This window comes from Scyliorhinus canicula, chromosome 4, assembly GCF_902713615.1.
Source record: "Scyliorhinus canicula chromosome 4, sScyCan1.1, whole genome shotgun sequence".
In the NCBI taxonomy this organism is placed as follows: domain Eukaryota; kingdom Metazoa; phylum Chordata; class Chondrichthyes; order Carcharhiniformes; family Scyliorhinidae; genus Scyliorhinus; species Scyliorhinus canicula.
The window spans coordinates 36,598,412-36,619,003 of NC_052149.1; the positions used below are offsets into that span (position 1 = coordinate 36,598,412).

Sequence of the window (20,592 nt, forward strand, 5' to 3'; positions counted from 1 at the left end):
TCCGTGTACCTAAACAAGCGCTGGATTATGCCGACTGGGGTCTTTTCGCAGTGACGTCATTGCAGTGTTAATGTAAGCCTACTTGTGACAATAAAGATTATTAAGTATTAAACCATTCCTTTGGCTGGATTTTTCAGGGGTCCATTATTCGCATCCCTCCTGACTAAAATGTTTCTCTCTCGCTCATCAGCCACAACGCCAGTTCACGACTTATAAGAGCACAAGTAAACCACACCCTCGGGAACTCGGTCCATCAACGGTGGTGAATCTCGAGGGGCCCGGAGAATAGGGTGTCAGGCCCGCTATTGCGATACCTACTGTACTTTTACTGCAAGCGACACATTTACACCATTTTCAGGGTGCCGGAGAATCCCGATTTGGCGGCAAACTGGCACCTAGCGCAATTTTGGCGTCGGAGGCTATTCTGCATCAAATCGAGTTTCTCGATTTAAGCGTCAGCAAACGGAGAATCCCACCTCATATCTCCACAAGATAGGGGCTGATTTCTCCCGCCTCTAGGAGTTCCCACTGGTTCCTTTAACTCCCCTGACATGCTCATGTTCTGTGACTCACCTAATAATGAGCCTTATCCCGACAGCTCTTCCTAATTCTTGCATTGCAATTATCTAAATATCGCATTGTTTTCTCAGGACTGCCGACAGATAGAGAATGGGTAAATTATGGTGTCAGTGATGAACAGATTAGCAATGCAGAGATGGCAAGATGCTGCCTGCTTTCAACTTTCTCTTCCTCTTCATCGTCTTGCAGTGGTTGTATGGGATGAATATAATTTTAATAATTAATTTCTAATATTATTCATCTTAAGCTGAGGCACTACAGGAGGCTACTAGTTGGCCTCTTTTCAAGGGGAGTTTGCCTCTGCTACTTACTGATAATGACAGGTGTGTGAATTATGATCCATATATCACCATTACAGTCAATGAAATGAGTATCTGTGACATTTAAATACAGTTCACTTAAAATGTAAGTCACACGTATCTTAGGGTTGCTGTTCTGGTGAGGTAATCATGTTAATTTTGAGACTGGAGAAGGGATCTGAGGTGAGGGCCACTGAGACACCGAGTGCCAGTGCAATCTTCTATATTTCCTTGGTTTTCTAGTGCAGAGGTTTCCAACTCCCAGCCTGAAAGAGCCGGCCATTGTCGTTTCAAACCTCTCCCAGAAAAATATGCAAGTCAAATTCCCTGAAGTTGAATGTTTTTGTTTTCATTATTTCTGTCATGTTTGACACTGTCAGGTGCGCTTCTTCATTCAGCTATCCCATAATCCCCGTAAGGAGCAGACGTCGCTATCCTGCTGCTTCATCAAAACGATTTTGGTAGTCTCCTCTACCTGTTCTCGCCTCCCTCACAATGGCTTCCAGTTGGACCAAGTTCTCACCGCAGCACTAAGTAGTCTAGCCCAGGGCACCTGCTGCATTGCAGCTGCCAGAATTTGCATCGTCTGCCCAGCTCTGAATGTTTCTGATGTAGTCAGCGCCATAATAAATGGCAGGTGGAGGTCCCTGCCTGTTAAGCATCCAGAAATCCAACTGCACACTTGGAAGTTTCTCGGCGTTATTCTGAGACTTTGTGCATCAAAAGCAAAGGGACTTTGTCCGCGAGTAAATCTGGTTTTAAATGCCACATGTACAGTGAGAGGAAGAACAGAAATCATATGATAAAGCACCCATAAACAAAACTATCATACTTATCTCACACTGACCTTCTTGAAAGTTTTATCCCAGGAATCATTTTTGTAGCCATGATAATTCATTAGCTCCTCCTCGTCTTCCTTCGTCACTTTGGTAACAGGCACAACACCCGCAGGAAAATTTAACAAATTGTAAATAATTGTGTAGCTGGAAGAAGCTGTTGGGAAAAGTATTTTTAAATAATGTATTTGTAATTTTATTTTGAGAATCATAGAATTTACAGTGCAGAAGGAGGCCATATTGGCCCATCCCAGAGCACCGCACTAGAGTACACACCTGCATCCCAGCACCTTTAACCCAGTAACCCCAATTAACCCTTTTGGACACTAAGGGCAATTTAGCATAGCCAGTCCACCTAACCAGCACACCTTTGGACTGTGGGAGGAAACTGGAGCACCAGGAGAAAACCCACGCACACACGGGGAGAAAGTGCAGACTCCACACAGACAGTGACCCAAGCCGGGAATCGAACCTGGGACCCTGGAGCTGTGAGGCAACTGTGCTAACCACTATGTTACTGTCCTGCCTCCTGAGCCACATTGCTGTGGGTCTGGAGTCACATGTAGGCCAGGCCAGTTAAGTTTGGCAGATTTCCTTCCTGAAGTACATTAGTGAACCAGACGGGTTTTTACAACAATCAACAATGGTTTCATGGTCATCAATAGACTTTCAATTCCAGTGTCAATACCACTACCCCATCGCCTCCGGTCATTGTGGTTCAATTTTCCCGCCACCAGCGCACCCCCGCCAGCAGGTTTTGCAGCGGCATGAAGTGGTTACAATAGGAAATCCTATTGACAATCGGCAGGAAGATAGGATGCCACCACCAGCGGACGGTGCATGATCGAGAAACATGTGGCTGGCAGACCTGAGAATCCTGCCCCCAGTGCTATAATATTGTACATTATCAATTGTATTATTTTTCTAAAATAAATATGCTATTACATTACATTTTTATAAATCTGAATCTTCTTTGGGCAGCACGGTGGCCTAGTGGTTAGCACAACCGCTTCACGGCGCTGAGGTCCCAGGTTCGATCCCGGCTCTGGGTCACTGTCCATGTGGAGTTTGCACATTCTCCCCGTGTCTGCGTGGGTTTCACCCCCACAACCCAAAAACAATGTGCAGAGTAGGTGGATTGGCCACGCTAAATTGCCCCTTAATTGGAAAAAATAATTGGGTAATCTAAATTTTTTTTTAAAATTAAAAAAATAAATCTGAATCTTCAATACATCATTAATGACTACCTCCTAATTTACAAGGTGCGTCACATCCTAAAGTGGCCTTTCCTATTTACTCGCAAACAGAAATAAAATCGATTCTCCACGTATAATTGGACAGATAACAGATGCGTTGTGGCAGTTTGGACCTCATATGGTTTGCAGCTCACCGAGAAACTCTAGGATATGTTAACAAGTTCCAGGTAGTTAGAGCTCAGAGAAGCCCTGGAAATCTTTTTATAGATTGGGAGCCTGGCGTTCAAAGAAACCCGGGGCAGTGCCAGCTTAGTAAAGCTAGTGGTCTGCAGATGTGTTGGAAATATGCTGATGACTAGAGGCAGGAGTGCAGCTTTGTGAATCCCATGGAATGCAGTATCAGGAGAAGAGATTGAACCATTGAGAGCTGACAAGTCATTGAGGCAATCAGAGTGGCTGTCATTTATTGCCAGTTCATAAAAATTGTGACAAAAACACCAACTCAGAATTGTACCCACATCATAAATGCACCTATGGATATACATTACTAAAAGATGTGCCCCATCTGATTCCCCTCTATGCGAATTAATACAATAGTAAACATGAAACTATCGTTCATTCTCTGGTACAACCTTGTAGTTTTATCGGAAGCAGATATTCCTGAACTTTTGCCTACCTGACAGTTTTCCAGCACGTCCAGTCTGAAAAGCAGGACCTACTGACGGACAGAGTAGGACTTCAATGTCGTGCTTTCCCCATGCCTTTATATACTCTTCACGGTAGGTCTACACAAAATACACAAATTTGGCCTCATTATTGGTGGCAGTTAATTCTGAATTAGCTGCTCAAGAAGAGTTACCTGTTCCAGAACTGAGTTACCTTTGCTCTGTGAACCTCTGACAAACATACTAATCTATTTATTTTTGGCTGCACCCTAATGCTTTAAGCTCAGTGTCAATTCTGTATTCCCAAAACCAGAAATTGCTACATATCAGGAACTATGCTGAAATGTTGCTATCTTGAGAAGTAGGAAAATTCACTTGCTTTAAAAATGTGACTGATTGGGATATGCCTATTATTGGCTGAGTTTCACTGGATTCATGTTCACTTGAAGCAAATTCTACTAAATCTGAGAAATGAGCAACACCGTAATATTAAAGTGCTATTGTTGTTTATTTGAGAATCAAATGGATCTTACTAATGTGGGCGGTAACATTTGATCTTACCATCACAGCAACATGGTGCTTCCACAGTTGCTCAACTGATCTGTGAAATCATAAAAATAAGGACATTAAAGATAAGATAGAAACAATTTTTCTGAATCAAAATATAAAGCCCTGATTTTAACACACTTTTCTGGACAGGAATGCTGTGGGTGAGGAGTTACGATGCTAAGGATGGGTTTGTTTGGTCGCATTTCTTTTGTGGTCACATGAGGAGGGGTAAAATTGATTCCCCGATCGTACCACTCTAAGTCTGAGTTTTCTTTTGATTTAGAAAAATTAAGGAATTTTAATCAATGTCTGTGTTCAAGTATTTACCTACTGAATGCAAAGAAATGAGTCTGACAGTGGTGAGACTTCATAAAGAGGCACAAGAGGGAGGGAGCAACGAGCAAGCGAGGAGTTGACAGAAAAAAATCTAAAAGTAATGTCACAGGTTGATTGGTTGATAAGTACAGGCTTTTCTGAACTGTGCAGGAGGAGATGATTGGTAAGTGACAGATGTGTTATTATATTACACCATACTGTAGTAATCACTTTCTAAAAAGTTTAAGTCATGTCAGTGCAGCTCAGCCATGTGGAATGTGCATCCTGCTGGATGAGCGAAATTGTGCAGATACAAAGTGCTCTCGAGCACTTCATCTGCTGGAAGTGTCTTCAGCTGCAGAAACTTGGAATTCAAGCAGCAGCTGGAGTCATGGTGATGCATCCGTAAGGTTGAGTATTGTGTGTGTTGCACAATTAGAATCATTGAATCATAGAATTTACAGTGTGGAAGAAGGCCATCTGGCCCTTGGAGTCTGCACCGGCCCTGGGAAAGAGCACCCTACTTAAGCCCATGCCTCCAACCTATCCCTGTAACCTGACCTAAACTTTTGGGCACTAAGGGGCCAATCCACCTAACCTGCACATCTTCGGACTGTGGGAGGAAACCGGAGCACCCGGAGGAAACCCACGCAGACACTTGAGAAATTGCAAACTCCACACAATCACCCGAGCCCGGAATTGAACCCAGGACCCTGGAGCTGTAAGGCAGCAGTGCTCACCACTGTGCCACCATGCTGCCTGTGATGGTCACATCACAGTTAAGAAGTGCCCTATCCCCGTAACCCCACCTAACCTGAACATCTTTGGACACTAAGGGGTGATTTAACATGGTCAATCTACCTAACCTGCACATCTTTGGACTGTGGGAGGAAGACACAGTACCCGGACGAAACCTATGCAGACACGAGGAGAATCTGCAAACTCCACACAGTCACCCAAGGCTGGAATTGAAACGGGGTACCTGGCGCTGTGAGGTAGCAGTGCTAATGACTGGGCCATCGTGCCGCCCTTTCCAGAGTGAGAAATGGCAGTAATAATATAGAACATAGAACATAGAACAGTACAGCACAGAACAGGCCCTTCGGCCCTCGATGTTGTGCCGAACAATGATCACCCTACTTAAACCCACGTAACCCGTATACCCATAACCCAACAATCCCCCCATTAACCTTACAGTACGGGCAATTTAGCATGGCCAATCCACCTAACCCGCACATCTTTGGACTGTGGGAGGAAACCGGAGCACCCGGAGGAAACCCACGCACACACGGGGAGGACGTGCAGACTCCACACAGACAGTGACCCAGCCGGGAATCGAACCTGGGACCCTGGAGCTGTGAAGCATTGATGCTAACCACCATGCTACCGTGAGGCCCCTACAAAACGGAGAATATAATAATTACAATAATCTTTATTATCACAAGTAGGCTTACATTAACACTACAATGAAGTTACTGTGAAAAGCCCCTAGTTGCCACATTCCGGCGCCTGTTCCAGTACATAGGGGAAGAATTCAGAATGCCCAAATGACCGAACAGCACGTCTTTTGGGACTTGTGGGAGGAAACCGGAGCACCCGGAGGAAACCCTCGCAGACATGGGGAGAATGTGCAGACTCCGAGAGTGACCCAAGCCGGGAATCGAACCCGGGGCCCTGGAGCTGTGAAACAACAGTGCTACCCACTGTGCTAACATACTGATTAAAGATGACATTACAGTGCTGGTCGGAGAAGATGGTCCAGTGGAACCAAGGGAAGGAATCTCTCTGGCTAGGGGTGAGGAACGAAAAAGGTGCAGTAATATTGATTGGTGTAGTATATAGACCTGCAACAGGGGACATAGAGAGAAGCAAATATGCAAATAAATGACAGAGATGTGTACGAATTATAGAACAATTATACTGGGGCTTCACTTATCCAAATATAGACTGGGCTAAGAGACAAGAGGGGTGAGAGTTCCTGGAATGTGCTCAAGATCATTTCCTGCTGCAGTATGTTTCTGATCCAATGAGAAGCCGGGTACTGTTGGGTCTAGTTATGGGGAATGAGTTGGCCCAAGTGGATCAAATAACAGTGGGACAGCAGTAAGGGGATAGTGGCCATTGTATCAGAAGTATAGGTTGGCCATGGAAAAGGACAAGTAGCAATCCAGAGCAGGGTAATTAATTAGGGCAAAGTCAACTTCAATGGGATGAGAATGCATCTGAGTTGAATGAGTCAGAATCAAAAGTTGGCAAAAAGGATGATGGCTGAACAATGAGCTACCTTCTGTTGCTCGTTTTACTGGAGTGTGATTAACACGCCTCCGTTTAAAGGCCGTGTGCTTAACACTACTATGGCTCTGTATGTGTAATTATGCTCGGAGTCGCCAGGTGCCGTATTGAGACACCGTCACAAGTATATCAAAGTCAGGTTCAAAGTAATAAATCCATACACCGATTAGTAAGTCCAAACGATTGGTGTTTATTATAACAAATATAATAAATACACATGCATACGCTAAAGAGACTAACTTACTTCTAATACTAAACAACTAAATACTTATCTAGACAGGAACAGGCAAGGTCAGGGAGCAAGGCCTTCGTCCCGTTCTTGGTCTGTAACTTTCTGATTCGCAAAGTTGTCAAGGGCTAGCAAGGTCTGGATCACGTAGCGATCGTTGTGTTGGCACTTACAGTTCGATGGCTGATGCTCAACGGCCGGTGATGAAACTGGAGTCAGGATGCGATGTAACAGGTCTGGGCCGGAGCAAAAACAACAGACCGAACCATGTGCGGGACCTACTCTTATAGGTCCTAGAAGTCCGTGCCCCTTGGGGCGGGTTCTTTCACCTGCTAGGTATCGATTGGGTCTTTCCCAATCGATATCTTTCAAACTCCCCAATCTTAGGGTCGTTCCTCGATGGGTGGGGCGGTCCCTACGGCTCTTTGTGTTGGTTGCTTTGGCGCCATCTGTCTGGGCGTCTATGGAAAAGTATCCATCGATACTTAAATGTTTCTATTGTCAGGGGTCTGGATCTGGATCACCTCATTACTATGCAGATCTGTTTCCCATTTGCACCTTTGGCTGAAACTCTGCACCTGGCTAGAAACTGGTTTCTGTACGTGCAAAATGCAAAACAGTCTTCTGCAAGCTGTTTGTCCTCACTAAGACTGTTTTTCCCTGCAGCCTTAGCAGTTCTCCATTTTGTAGCCCAGTGTCCATCTTAGATGGCTACATTCCCTCCTTGTGATCCTCACGAGAAATTGTGAAGGATCACCTATCCATGTTTCTTCGAGTGCCTTTGGGTGCCCTCTTTGGGTTCCCTGACCTTAGCAAGTTCCTGGGCGTCTACTCTGTCTTTAACTATGGCAAAAAAAATTTTAACTCACATTTTCTACTTGGCGCTATGTCAAAGGGGACATGCTTAACCAATATTCGGGAACCTCTACCTATCATAACTACTATCCTTATCTCATTTTAAACATTTTATTACAGTCTAAAAAAAACCTTATCCATTCACACCACATTACATGTCACTTTCTGACTCGGCAGTCGAGTTCAGAACCATATAATACATTAGTATCTTCTTTATTCACATATTGCTTTATTCATTTCCTAGGCATCAAGGGGTTGGGGGATTGGTGAAAACCGAAAATAGGGGATTGAACTCCGTAAATGGTTGAGGGGCAGGAACGGGAGGCTCTCCTTTTCCATTTCCTCAACCTGAGGGTCTGTACTATGATGCAGAGAATTGCAATCACCAACAGTGATTCAATCACATACGCCATTGAGTACCATGTCATGAATTTTGTGCACCAGGTCTGAACTTCGCTGATCAGTGCTGAGCACAGGGAAGTTGGTGTGAGGGAAACATTGACGGCGGGGGTTGTGGGGGAAACGTGACTTGCTTCCACATATACAAATACAACATTTAACAGTAATAGGTAGGCTTCCATCATGGTCTTCTCTTCGTTCTCTTTGTCCTCTTCCTTCTGTATGACCGATCCTTGCCGTGAACCCTCCTTCGACTTTCGAAAGCTATGGGATCAAGCACAGTATCTGTCAATACACAGTTTAATATCTGTACTGTTAGTGTATCTGTCCTCTCATTCCAATTGACCCTTAAATGACTGGCCAAGTCACTCCCTGTGACTCCCCTCATTTTCTTTTACAAAAGCGAATTTAGGAGCAGAAATACACCTAACAACTTTCCTCCTGCGAGCCGTCTCGCAGGCTTTGCAAATTTACCATCCGAATGTTCCTGGATGTAAATAGCATGTGGGATGGCGGCCTAAGGGCTACCTAACGAAAAATGAAAGCAAATTTTGAAACGAAAAAGGTCGAATGAGTTGCGTATGGGCCGCTACGGGTAAGATTTGGATGGAATCCCCGGGTAAGGCGTGCTGTGCCGTACCCGAGCTTGGCTGACCAAAGGGGGGTTCTCAGACAGGACGGGTCCTCAGTGCCGTTTCTCCACTGCCTGAGTAACCTGGAATGAACGGGCAAGAATGTGTTAACCGTGGGATTGCAGCCTCTATTCACCGAATAGAGGGGCACCTAAAAACAAGGGTGGAGCCAAGATGCTCCAACATCTGAAAACAGGGAACAAGTCGTGAACCATGTCGGTTCATCAGAGGAATACAACTGAAGTTCTCAGAAGTTTCTGCAGATAAACTAGTGTGCGTGTAAGGCGGTCACAAGCCTTACAGCTGAAAAGATCTCCAATCAAACCATTGGATTGGGAACTGAAGTTCTCAAAGGTATCGGCGGACAAGCTAAAGTGCGTGCGAGGCGGTCACAAGCTTTTCAGCTGAAAAGAAGATGGCCAACCTCCAACTGAACCATTAACATTAAAAGACAAACAAACGCAAACTTACAAACAAAACATACGTGCAGGTTCCATCAGAAAGGATATCGCTTCCCTCAAGCGGTTCCTATTTTACATCATCTGGACACCTCACTTTTCCTCTGCCTCTGTGAACAGGGTCACAAAGGGGTTGCCGTATCGGGAGTCAGACACCGTGCCGTCCTGCTCTCCCGGATCCCACACCCTTGTGTGGATCAGGCATGCAATCTTAGAGTTATGTGACTGGGGGTCACTTTCATCATTACGGACAAGTCTGCATGAATTGTCCCTGTGCCAAAGTGTGGGGTCTAAACTTGAAGGGGCATTGTCGGGTTCGTCGGGGTCGGGTGGTGGGTCTGGGTATTTAACGTAGGTGACCTCCATGGGGTCACTGGAGTCGAGGTCATAGTCGCTAAAGTGTGGGCTGTAGGGATGTGTGCTGTGGCTGTCCTGAAAGTCAGTGTCAGTTTCGCTGTCTCTGCTGTGGCAGCTTGTGGGCGTTCCGGGGCGTGGTCTGTTGTGGTCAGTGGGCGGAGTCGTGGGCGAGTCCAATGAGGAACTGGTCGAGGGGGATGGTGGAAACGTGTCTCTAGTGAGCGGGGCGAGATGTTCTGCTGCGTCCAGTAAGACATGGTGTGCGTGGTTAGATTGTGTTCCATATGCCTTTAGCTGGTTAATATGAAACCACGCAGTCTTTCCATTGGGGTATTTTATCCTGTAAACTGAGGGGCTAATTTTGTCCGAAATTGAGTACGACCCGGAATATTTTGGTGCCAAAAAACTGCTGGGGTTATACACAGATAGCATTACCTGTTGCCCAACCTGAAATTCTGTGGGGTGTAAATTTTTGTTAAAACAAGCTGTGCTCTGTTTTCGTCGTTTTCCCAGTTGAACTGCGGCTGCGATCTGTGCAGACCTCACAGTCTCAACTAGGTCTTTAACAGCTTTCTCATGCGTGAGGGCCGTCACTTCAGGGCTAGTCATGTCCAGTCCTAAAAGGAATTCTGTACCTTTCATAGGACGTCCGGTCATGAGTGTGTGTGGGGTGAAACCTGTGGATGTTGAAACCGTGTTGCGGATAAACATGAGTGCGAATGGGAGCACTGAATCCCATGCTGAATTGTTTTCCTGAACCATTTTTCTAAGGGTCGATTTTAGGGTCCGATTCATGCGCTCTACAATCCCGCTTGACTGTGGGTGATACGCAATGTGAAAATTTTGTTTAATGCCGAATATGGTCAGGACGTTCTTCATGACACGTCCTGTGAAGTGAGATCCCTGGTCTGAATCTATACTTCTGGGTAGACCCCATCTCGTGAAGATGTGGTGGGTCAGGATCTTCGCAGCTGTCTTAGCTGTATTGGTTCTTGAGGGGAACCATTTGGTAAAGGTATCAATCACAACCAGCACGTATTTATAGCCATTCCTACAAGGGGGCAATGGTCCTATAAAGTCGATCTGGAGGTTTGTCCAGGGGCCATTAACTGGTCGAGTATGCCGAAGCTGTGCCTTTTTGGAATACCTCTCCGGGTTATTCTGGGCGCAAATAAGGCAATTCTCGATGTAATGGGTAACATCGGTCCTTAAATTAGGCCACCAACAGAGTTGCCTGAGGTGCCTCGTGGTCGGGTCGATCCCTTGGTGTCCGTGTCCGTCATGGAACAAGGCAATCATCTGATTTCTATCCTGTTGCGGGACCACATAAAGCTGGTCCTTGATGATCACACCCTCATGTGTGGTCAGAGCGTGTCGGAACTTATCGTACTGTGACACAAAATTTCCTTTAAAAATCTCCCTGAGATCTGTATCCTGTTTCTGTGCCTTGGCTAAATCTTTAATGTCCGTCTGTGAGACTTGAACTGCACTCACAGGGGCGCTAGCTGGTGCGCTAGCTGGGGGTGTCCAAAAGTGTCCTCGCCTGGAACCTGCTTTTGCCAATGCATCGGCTTTTACATTTCCAGGGGGGGATGACCTATGGTGACTTCTAACTTTGATAATGCCAAAGGTCCTATCCTCCGCTTTGTCTAGGATGTGGCGGAGTAAAGGGGCTGATGGAAGGGGTTTCCCGTCTGCGGAGACAAAATCTTGTGTCCTCCACAGGGGTAGAAAATCCGTTAAACTGTTGCAGACATATAGACTGTCCGAATATATGTCTGCCGGGCTGGGGAAAGAATCGGGGTGGTCCACTATGTAAGCTATGGCCGCGAGCTCTGCTGCCTGCGCACCTAAATGACCTGGCAATTTTAATGCAATCTCCTCTAAAGCGCGACCCTGCGCATCCTCGACATAGATGCCGCATCCAGTGATACGCTCACCATCTAAAACTGTGGATGAACCGTCCACGTATATTTTCAGTGGGCCACACGTGTCTGTGTGTTGGGGGCTTTGTCTTGGGTTCCCTATCTTCCTGGGGGGTGTCTTCGCTATGAAGGGTCCTGTGTTGTGTAGGGGTGCAACAATTTCGCATTCATGGGGCTGTCCTGGATACTGGAGGTTGTTGGCTAAACATGTGTGTGTCCGGGTCCGTTTAACCGTAATGTCCCGTCCTTGTAAAAGTAACGTCCACCTAGCTGCCCTAATCTGGCTAACTGAACCGTCCTTCAGTCGACCGTCTAGGAGTAACTGTGTGGGGGTGTGCTCGGTAAAAATGGTGATGGGATTGAGTCCGGTAATGTAGGAAAAGTATTGAACTGCCCAGAAAACTGCTAGGAGGTGCCTCTCGCAGTCTGAGAATCCTTGTTCTACTGGGTCTAAAAGTCTTGAGGCATAAGCCACGGGTCTTAGCTGCTCGTGCCGTTCCTGAAGTAACACGGCCGAGAGGGTCAGATCTGTGCTCGCTACCTCTATTGCATAGGGGGAGAGTTGGTCTGGGGCTTGTAGCGCGGGTGCTGCGCTAAGGGCTCTCTTTAACTCCTCCACAGCCTCTGTATGCTGCGGAAGCCATTCCCAAGGTGCTCCTTTCTTAAGGAGGTCTGAGAGTGGGGCTGCCTTTGTCGTGAAGCCATCGATATGGTTCCGACAGTACCCAACCAGTCCTAAAAACGATCGGAGGGCTGAAACATTCTGGGGAAGGGGCAATTTGACAATCGAATCAATCCTTTTGAATTTGATCTCGCGTTTGCCGTGCGTGATGACTGTACCCAAATACATCACTTTATTTTCCAATATCTGGGCCTTTCTGGGGTTAACTTTACATCCGATCGAGGTTAAAAGTTCCAGGAGCTCGGCCAGAAGCGTAATGTGCTCTGCCTTGGTGTCTGTCTGCAGTAATAGGTCGTCCACATACTGTACCAGACATTCGGGGCGGGAAAATTTTACTAAACCATTTGCCAGCTGTCGGTGGAAAATGGAGGGTGAATTGTGGAATCCTTGTGGGAGGCATGTCCACGTATACTGCTGTCCTTTGAATGTGAAGGCAAATTTGTACTGGCACGCCTTTGCCAATGGGATTGACCAGAAGCCATTGCTAATGTCCAATACCGTGAAATATTTGGAGTGGAGTCCCTGTTTGAGCATGGTCTCGGGACTTGTTGCTACCGTGGGGGCTACTGCTGGGGTTACTTTGTTGAGCTCCCGATAATCAATGGTCAGACGCCATGATCCGTCGGGCTTTCTCACTGGCCAAATAGGAGCATTATTGGTCGAGGCTACTGTTCTAAGTACACCTTGCTCCAATAAGCTATCTATTACTTTTCCTATTTCTCCCTCTGCTTCTAGGGGAAATCTGTACTGTTTCTGTGGTCGGGGGTCAGGTCCGGTAACTTGAACTTGTCCAGTCATTCTGCCGCAGTCGTGCCGGTGACTGGCAAATGCTGTCCTGTGTTTATTTAAAACTGCTCTCACTTGTTTGTCCGTGCTTAGTGTAGTCAGGTCGAAAGAATAGTCGCCTACTGCGCTAATCCGATTAGCATACTCTCCTACTGTGAGAGTAGCGGGTGCTCTGTCTGACCTTGCCATTCGCCAGACACACTGGTTTACTGGGTCGAACGACAGGCTATGGGCATTCATGAAGTCTATTCCCAATATGTGTTCTGCTGTACGGGGAAGATTTACTAAAACGACAGGGTGTTTGGTAGAGATGTTCCCGAGCTGGATTGCTACGGGGGCTGTAATGTGTCCCTGCTGTGAATGTCCTGTAAAACCGCTAAGTGTGATGGTGGAGGTGGTCGGCCACGTGTCTGCCCGTGCCGTGGTGGTGGAATTAATTGTGGTGCGGGACCCTCCTGTGTCCCAAAGTAACTCTGTGGGCTTCCCTCGAACCTTTGCTGTGACTACCGGTCTCCCGGATTGACCCCAAAGAGTGTCACAGACCCAAGTGGGGGAGCCCGAACACCATCAGTTCGTTCCGTCCACATTGGTCTGTCCTGACTGTATCCATATACTATGGATAGGCTTCGCTCTATTTCTGTTCAGAGTGCCTGTCTGCTGGCCTCTCTGTGATCTTTGGGGTGCATTGCATTCCTTAGCAAAATGTCCTAATTGGCCACAGTTGTAGCATTCAAGCGACTTCTGTGGAGGGCTGTTCTTCCCTTCATTTACCCATGCGGGGCTTTGGTGCACTTTTACTGCTTGAATGTCCGCTGCAGCCTGAGCTTCCTCTGGGGTCTTTATTTTAATTTTGCCCTGAACCGATTGTTCCCAAGCGCGGGACAATCTTTTCAGAAACCATTTCTCGTTATGGGCCTTCTCTGAGGGGTCGTAACTATTGCAAGCACTTTGTCCTGCATCTGTGGCATGGGAGATTATGGTGCGCGTCCATTTGACCATATTGTCACGGTTCAAATGCACTCTATCTAACTCGCCGAAAACTGCGGTGAAATGGATCCACAGCCTTCCTGCAAATGCTGTGGGATGCTCTGTCCTCTTTTGTCGGCACTTATTTAGTCCTTCGACTGGGTCTCCTCTATTGTATCCTATTGCATCTAAAATGGCGGTGTTCATTTCTTCTAGGGTGCCTCCGCCAACGTTCTGCGGGTCGGGGAGGGCTGCTACTACAGACGGGTCTAAGCTCAGAACCGTAAGCTTAACCTGCTCTCTCTCGTCCAGGCCGTACATGGTCGCCTGTTGTTTCACTTTCGCGAAAAATTGGTGGGGGTCTGCGGTGGGGAGAAACGGAGTAATTTTCTCACATGCGTCCCTGAGTTGGGTTACAGTTAAGGGGTGGTGTAGGTGATATCGGGTGCGCCTTCTGTGGTCGCTTTCCTTTGGGTGGTGACTGGATTCATAGATGCGGTAGCTATTTGATCTGTGGGGGGTTGGGGTGCTTTCCTTTTCTGCTGCGCTGCCGGCGCACATGTTCCTTGAACATAGCGCTGCGCTGTCTCACTCAGTTCCTGCCAGTCTGGGGCATTCTCCTCATCTAACTGCGTTCCAAAGGTGCTTTGGAACCCATTCTGCACTGAAAGCAGAGATTGCAGCTCCGCAATCTGCTTCCTACACTTGGCATGATCCACTGTGCTTTGTCTTTGTTCTGTGGTGGCAGCATGGCGTGCTCTTAACGATGCCTTAAGGTCAGAGCATTGCCTCTGCAAAGCCTCTACCTGCTTTTCCGATTCCTCTCTTATCAGGACGGCGCGTTGCACGCCTTGATAGGCTTTTTCATACTGGGTCTGGGAACTGCTCAGATGGGCTAGACATGACTGATGTGCCCTCTTGGCATCATCCACCTCTCTACCCTTCTCTGCCAGCTTCCCTCTTAGTTCCAAGTTTTCCTTCTCGATGTCCCTGACATGCACTTTGCTCATCCTATTTCTCTCTTCTAACTCTGCTCGGAGCGTCTGAACGACCTCCTCAGTGCAACTGTGCCAAACAGGACACGATTGCCATCGGCTTGCGTGATTTACTAAGATTTTTCTTATGAATTTGAGAGAGGTTCTCCCACCAAGTATGTCCTATACTTCCGGGACCTGTCTCCTCATTCATACAGAACTCATTCCAAAGGGGCCATCCCTTTCCTTTCAGATACTTGCGGAGTTCCAGCTCCCAGACGGGACACTGACCTACTCGGCTACTGCTGGTCGCTGCAACCACAAACCCTTCTGGGTTCATGAGGCGTTCCATTGCCTGCATGGCCATTTTCTCTTTCTCTCATAATTTAGGACAGGGGGTGTTGAGGTAATGTTTTACAAGACGGGTAAGGCTTTCGCTATGTTCCGCTTAAAAACTCCCGACAGTTCGTCGCAACAAAAAGCTCTCAGGTTAACCTTACAACCCTGTTAGTACGCATGCACAAAACACACTTCCGAATTATCTTTATTGGTTTGAACACCTTGATTACTTGTGATTTTTCCTTTTTCTCAATTGGATTTCTAAATCAAATTTCTGGGTCCTCGACGGAGTGGGGGTGCCACTTGTAACCGCGTCCCGTCAGGATGTCGCCACTAAATGTTGCTAGTTTTACTGGAGTGTGATTAACACGCCTCCGTTTAAAGGCCGTGTGCTTAACACTACTATGGCTCTGTATGTGTAATTATGCTCGGAGTCACCAGGTGCCGTATTGAGACACCGTCACAAGTATATCAAGGTCAGGTTCAAAGTGATAAATCCATACACCGATTAGTAAGTCCAAACGATTGGTGTTTATTATAACAAATATAATAAATACACATGCATACGCTAAAGAGACTAACTTACTTCTAATACTAAACAACTAAATACTTATCTAGACAGGAACAGGCAAGGTCAGGGAGCAAGGCCTTCGTCCCGTTCTTGGTCTGTAACTTTCTGATTCGCAAAGTTGTCAAGGGCTAGCAAGGTCTGGATCACGTAGCGATCGTTGTGTTGGCACTTACAGTTCGATGGCTGATGCTCAACGGCCGGTGATGAAACTGGAGTCAAGATGCGATGTAACAGGTCTGGGCCGGAGCAAAAACAACAGACCGAACCATGTGCGGGACCTACTCTTATAGGTCCTAGAAGTCCGTGCCCCTTGGGGTGGGTTCTTTCACCTGCTAGGTATCGATTGGGTCTTTCCCAATCGATATCTTTCAAACTCCCCAATCTTAGGGTCGTTCCTCGATGGGTGGGGCGGTCCCTACGGCTCTTTGTGTTGGTTGCTTTGGCGCCATTCTGTCTGGGCGTCTATGGAAAAGTATCCATCGATACTTAAATGTTTCTATTGTCAGGGGTCTGGATCTGGATCACCTCATTACTATGCAGATCTGTTTCCCATTTGCACCTTTGGCTGAAACTCTGCACCTGGCTAGAAACTGGTTTCTGTACGTGCAAAATGCAAAACAGTCTTCTGCAAGCTGTTTGTCCTCACTAAGACTGTTTTTCCCTGCAGCCTTAGCAGTTCTCCATTTTGTAGCCCAGTGTCCATCTTAGATGGCTACACTTCAAAGAAAGAATATTGTATGCAATGTCAAGCTTTATTCCCTTGAAAGGGAAAGCTGAAACAAATAAATCCAGAGCACCCCGGATGATGAGAGGTGAGGATGAAAAGGAAGAAGTGTATATCTGACAGATGTCAGGTCGAAAATACAATGGAGAATCAGGCTGAACATAGAAGGACCTGAGGGAAAGTGAAATAACTACTAAGAGGAGCAAGGACAGACCATGAAATGAGATTGGAAGCTAATATAAAAGAGAATTCAAGGTCTTCTATAAGCATATAAATAATAAAATGATGGTAAAAGAAAGAGGAGGACCGATTGAGGATAGAAAGGAGAGTTACACATAGAGGCGGGAGGAAAAGCAGGTGTATTAAATCTGTCTTTACAAAGCAAAAGGAAGTTACCCAGGCTGAGATGAGAAAGGAGGTAACTGGTACACTGAAGAATTTGCAATTGAGATGGAGAAGGTGTTAGAGAAATTATCTCTACTTTAAACTGATAGGCTACCAGAAGTGGGTTAGATGACCAAAGATGTGCGGGTTAGGTGGATTGTCCATGCTAAATTGCCCGTAGTGTCCTTATAAAAGTAAGGTTAAGGGGGAGGTTGTTGGGTTACGGGTATAGGGTGGATACGTGGGTTTGAGTAGGGTGATCATGGCTCGGCACAACATTGAGGGCCGAAGGGCCTGTTCTGTGCTGTACTGTTCTATGTTCTATGTTCTATGTATCCAAGGGTACTGAGGGAAAAGAGAGTTGAAATTGCAGGGGCACTAGTGATAATCTTGCAGCCTTCCTTGGACACAGGGGTGGTGCTGGAGGACTGGAGAATTGTGGATGTTATATCCTTGTTTAAAAAGAGGGGTGGGGATAAAGCCAACAGCTACATCAGTTTGATTTCAGTTGTAGGGAAATGTCTGAAAACAGGACAAAATCAGTAATCACTTAGACAAATGCAGGATAATTGAAGAAAGCCAACATGGATTCATTATGGAAAAATCACGTTTAGCTAACTTGCTGGAATATTTTGAGGAGGTAACAGAGAAGATTGGTAAGGGCAATTCTGTTGATGTGGTCTATATGGATTTTCAAAAGACATAGTGCCAAACAACAGACTTGTGAGCAATATTCTAGCTCATGGAATAAAGTAAGCACTTGGACAAGAGTGACAGGAAACAGAGTAGTGATAAATATTTGTCTTTCAGAATTTTTTTTTATTCGTTCATGGAACGTGGGATCACAGGCTGTGCCAGCATTTACTGCCCACCCCTAATTGCCCCTGAGGGGCAGTTAAGAGTGGTTGACTCTTAACTGCTGTGGGTCTGGAGTCACATGCAGGCCAGACTGGGTAAGGATGGCAGATTTCCTTCCTTGGGGGACATTGGTGAACCAGATGGGTTTTTACGACAGTCAACAGTGGTTTTGTGGTGAGCATTAGACTTTTAATTACAGATTTTTATTGAATTCAAATTTTACCATCTGCAGTGGCGGGCCTGAGAGGCCAGAGCTGTAAACTGAGTCTCTGGACTAGTCCAAAGACAATACCACTACGCCATTACCTCCTCCCTAAGATGGTATGTAGTGGAATTCCCCAGGGGTCAATGTTGAGACCCTTGCTCTTCTGATATATTTTAATGACCTAGACTGTGATAGTCAGAGCATGGGGAAGGATGTGAAGGCATTGCAGAGAATGCAGAGGAGATTGACGAGAATGATTCCAGGGATTAAGCTGTAAAGATAGATGGGAGAGACTTGGGGCAGGATTCTGCGGGAATCGGCGGGGCAGGTAACTCCGGCGGGAAGGAGTGGCGTGAACCACTCTGGCGTCGGGCAGCCCCAAAGGTACAGAATCCTCCACACCTTTCAGGGGCTACGCCGGCGCCGGAGTGGTTTGCGCCACGCCAACTGGTGCCGAAGGGCCTCCGCTGACCGATGCGAGTTGGCACATGCGTAGGAGCGGCAGCGTGTGCTGGCATCATCTCAGCACATGCGCAGGTAGGGGTTCATCTCCACGTCGGCCATCGCGGAGGAATAGCAGCCGACGCGGAAAAATAGAGTGCTCCCACGGCGCAGGCCGTGGATCGGTAGGCCCCAATCGCGGGCCAGGGCACCATGGGGGTACCTCCCAGGGCCAGATCCCCCCACACCCCCCCTCCGAGGACCCCGGAGGCTGCCCGCGCTGCCAGGTCCCGCCGGTAAGGACTGTTGCTCATTTTGGTGAGTGTGCTTTACACTCAATTGGCTGTTTTATTCCCTTGCTCTAGAGTCGCCAGGTATCTTTATGATACCACCACGAGGTTCAAGTTCAAGTGCTGATCAATAACTCAACACACCAGTTAGTAAGGTTCAAATCAAAACACATTTATTATATACACAGGCAATCGCTACTCATGCATAAATACTACAAAACTAGAATACTTCTACCACTAAAGGCCAAGACTTATCTTCTGGAAAGGGAACCCACTGGGTCAGGGAACAATGGCCTCTTGTTCAATCCTGGGCTGCAGGCTTCCAGCTGGTACGGATTAAGGGTCAGGAACGCCTATCGCGTAGCGTGCGTTGACTGGACACTTACTTGTGGGTGCAGCTGCAAGGCAGTTCAGGGTCAAGTGTTGTTTCGGTCTGCTGCGTGACCCTGCCGAGAAGTCTATCGATAGAAACTGCCAAGAGAGCGAATTGAACTTGGGACCTGTCTTTTATAGGCCCCAGGGGCTTCGCGCCCTTTTGGGCGGACCCCGTACCTGACTCCAATCGATTGGATCACGTACCAATCGATCGGTTTGAATTCCCCAATACTGGGGCTGTTTCCTGATCGCTGGGCGGTCCTTGGATGCTCGTTAGCCTCTTTTGTCTTGGACTCCTGCTGGCGCCGAGGAGTCTAGCTTTGCTATTCTTGATTGTTACCATTTTGCCTGGGAATCGCTCATTAATATTCAGATTGCTGGTTTCAATGCTGTCTGCTTTCTGCAACTCGAATATACAGAAGAACTCTGCAAACTGCTTGTTTTCTCATACTGTCCAATTTTCCCTGCGTTCTTTGCAAATCTCCATTTTAAGTCGGGAAGTGGCCAACCCAGGTGGCTACAGGACCTACTCTAATTTACGCTGGCGGGACCGGCAAAAAACGGGCGGCCACTTGGCCAATCGTCGAGGGGAGGCCGCTGACCTGCGCGCCGCGATTCCCGCCCCCGCCAAATCTCCGAAGCTGGAGAATTCGGCAGCCGACAGGGGCAGGATTCACGCTGCCCCACGGCGATTCTCCGACCCGGCGGGGGGGGGGGGGGGTCGGAGAATCCCACCCTTGGTCTGTTTCCTTGGAGTAAGGAAAGCCGAGAGGAAACCTGATAGAGCTATTCAACATGCTGAGGGGTATGGATAGGATAAATAATGAGAAGCTCAAGACAGCATAAAAGTCGAGAGGGCACAGATTCAAAATAATTGCCAGAAGGAGTAAAAGTGATGTCAGGACAATATATTTTGCCTAGGGGGTGTTGGAGGAGAGAACAAATTTCCTGTCATATGAGGAGCAGTTGAGGACTCTGGGTCAGAACTCGGTGGAGTTCAGATGGATGAAGGGGGAGTCTAATTGAAACTTACAGAATACTGAGAGGCCTAGATAGAGTGGAAGTGGAGAAGGTGTTTTCACTAGAAACTGGAACCCGAGAGCATAGCCTTAGACTGATGGAAGATCCTTTAAAACAGAAATGAGGAGGAATATCTTCAGCCAGAGGGTGGTGAATCTGTGGAACTCATTGCTGGAGAAGGCTGTGGAGGCCACGTTACTGAGTGCCTTTAAGGCAGAGATAAATAGGTTCTTGATTAATAGGGGTATCAGGGGTTATGGAGGGAAGGCAGGAGAATGGGGACGGGAAACATATCAACCATGATTGCATGGCAGAACAGACTCAATGGGCTCAAAGGCCTATGCCTTATGGTCTTATGGAAAAGATGGTGGAGGCAGCTTAGACCTGTGAA

At 47.1% G+C, this 20,592-nt stretch overlaps 1 protein-coding gene across 5 annotated transcripts in view; it reads right to left on the bottom strand.

Moving 5' to 3' along the window:
- The window catches only part of LOC119964481 (vitamin D3 hydroxylase-associated protein-like), a 152,245-nt gene that overhangs the window by 2,467 nt on the left and 129,186 nt on the right, over nucleotides 1-20,592 (bottom strand). For all 5 annotated transcript variants that reach the window (XM_038794033.1, XM_038794034.1, XM_038794030.1 and 2 more), the window contains 3 exons: nucleotides 4,137-4,176; nucleotides 3,587-3,695; nucleotides 1,726-1,871 (listed from right to left, as the gene is read on the bottom strand). In XM_038794033.1, the coding sequence (XP_038649961.1) occupies nucleotides 1,726-1,871; nucleotides 3,587-3,695; nucleotides 4,137-4,176 (295 nt within the window). The remainder of the gene's footprint in view (nucleotides 1-1,725; nucleotides 1,872-3,586; nucleotides 3,696-4,136; nucleotides 4,177-20,592) is intronic.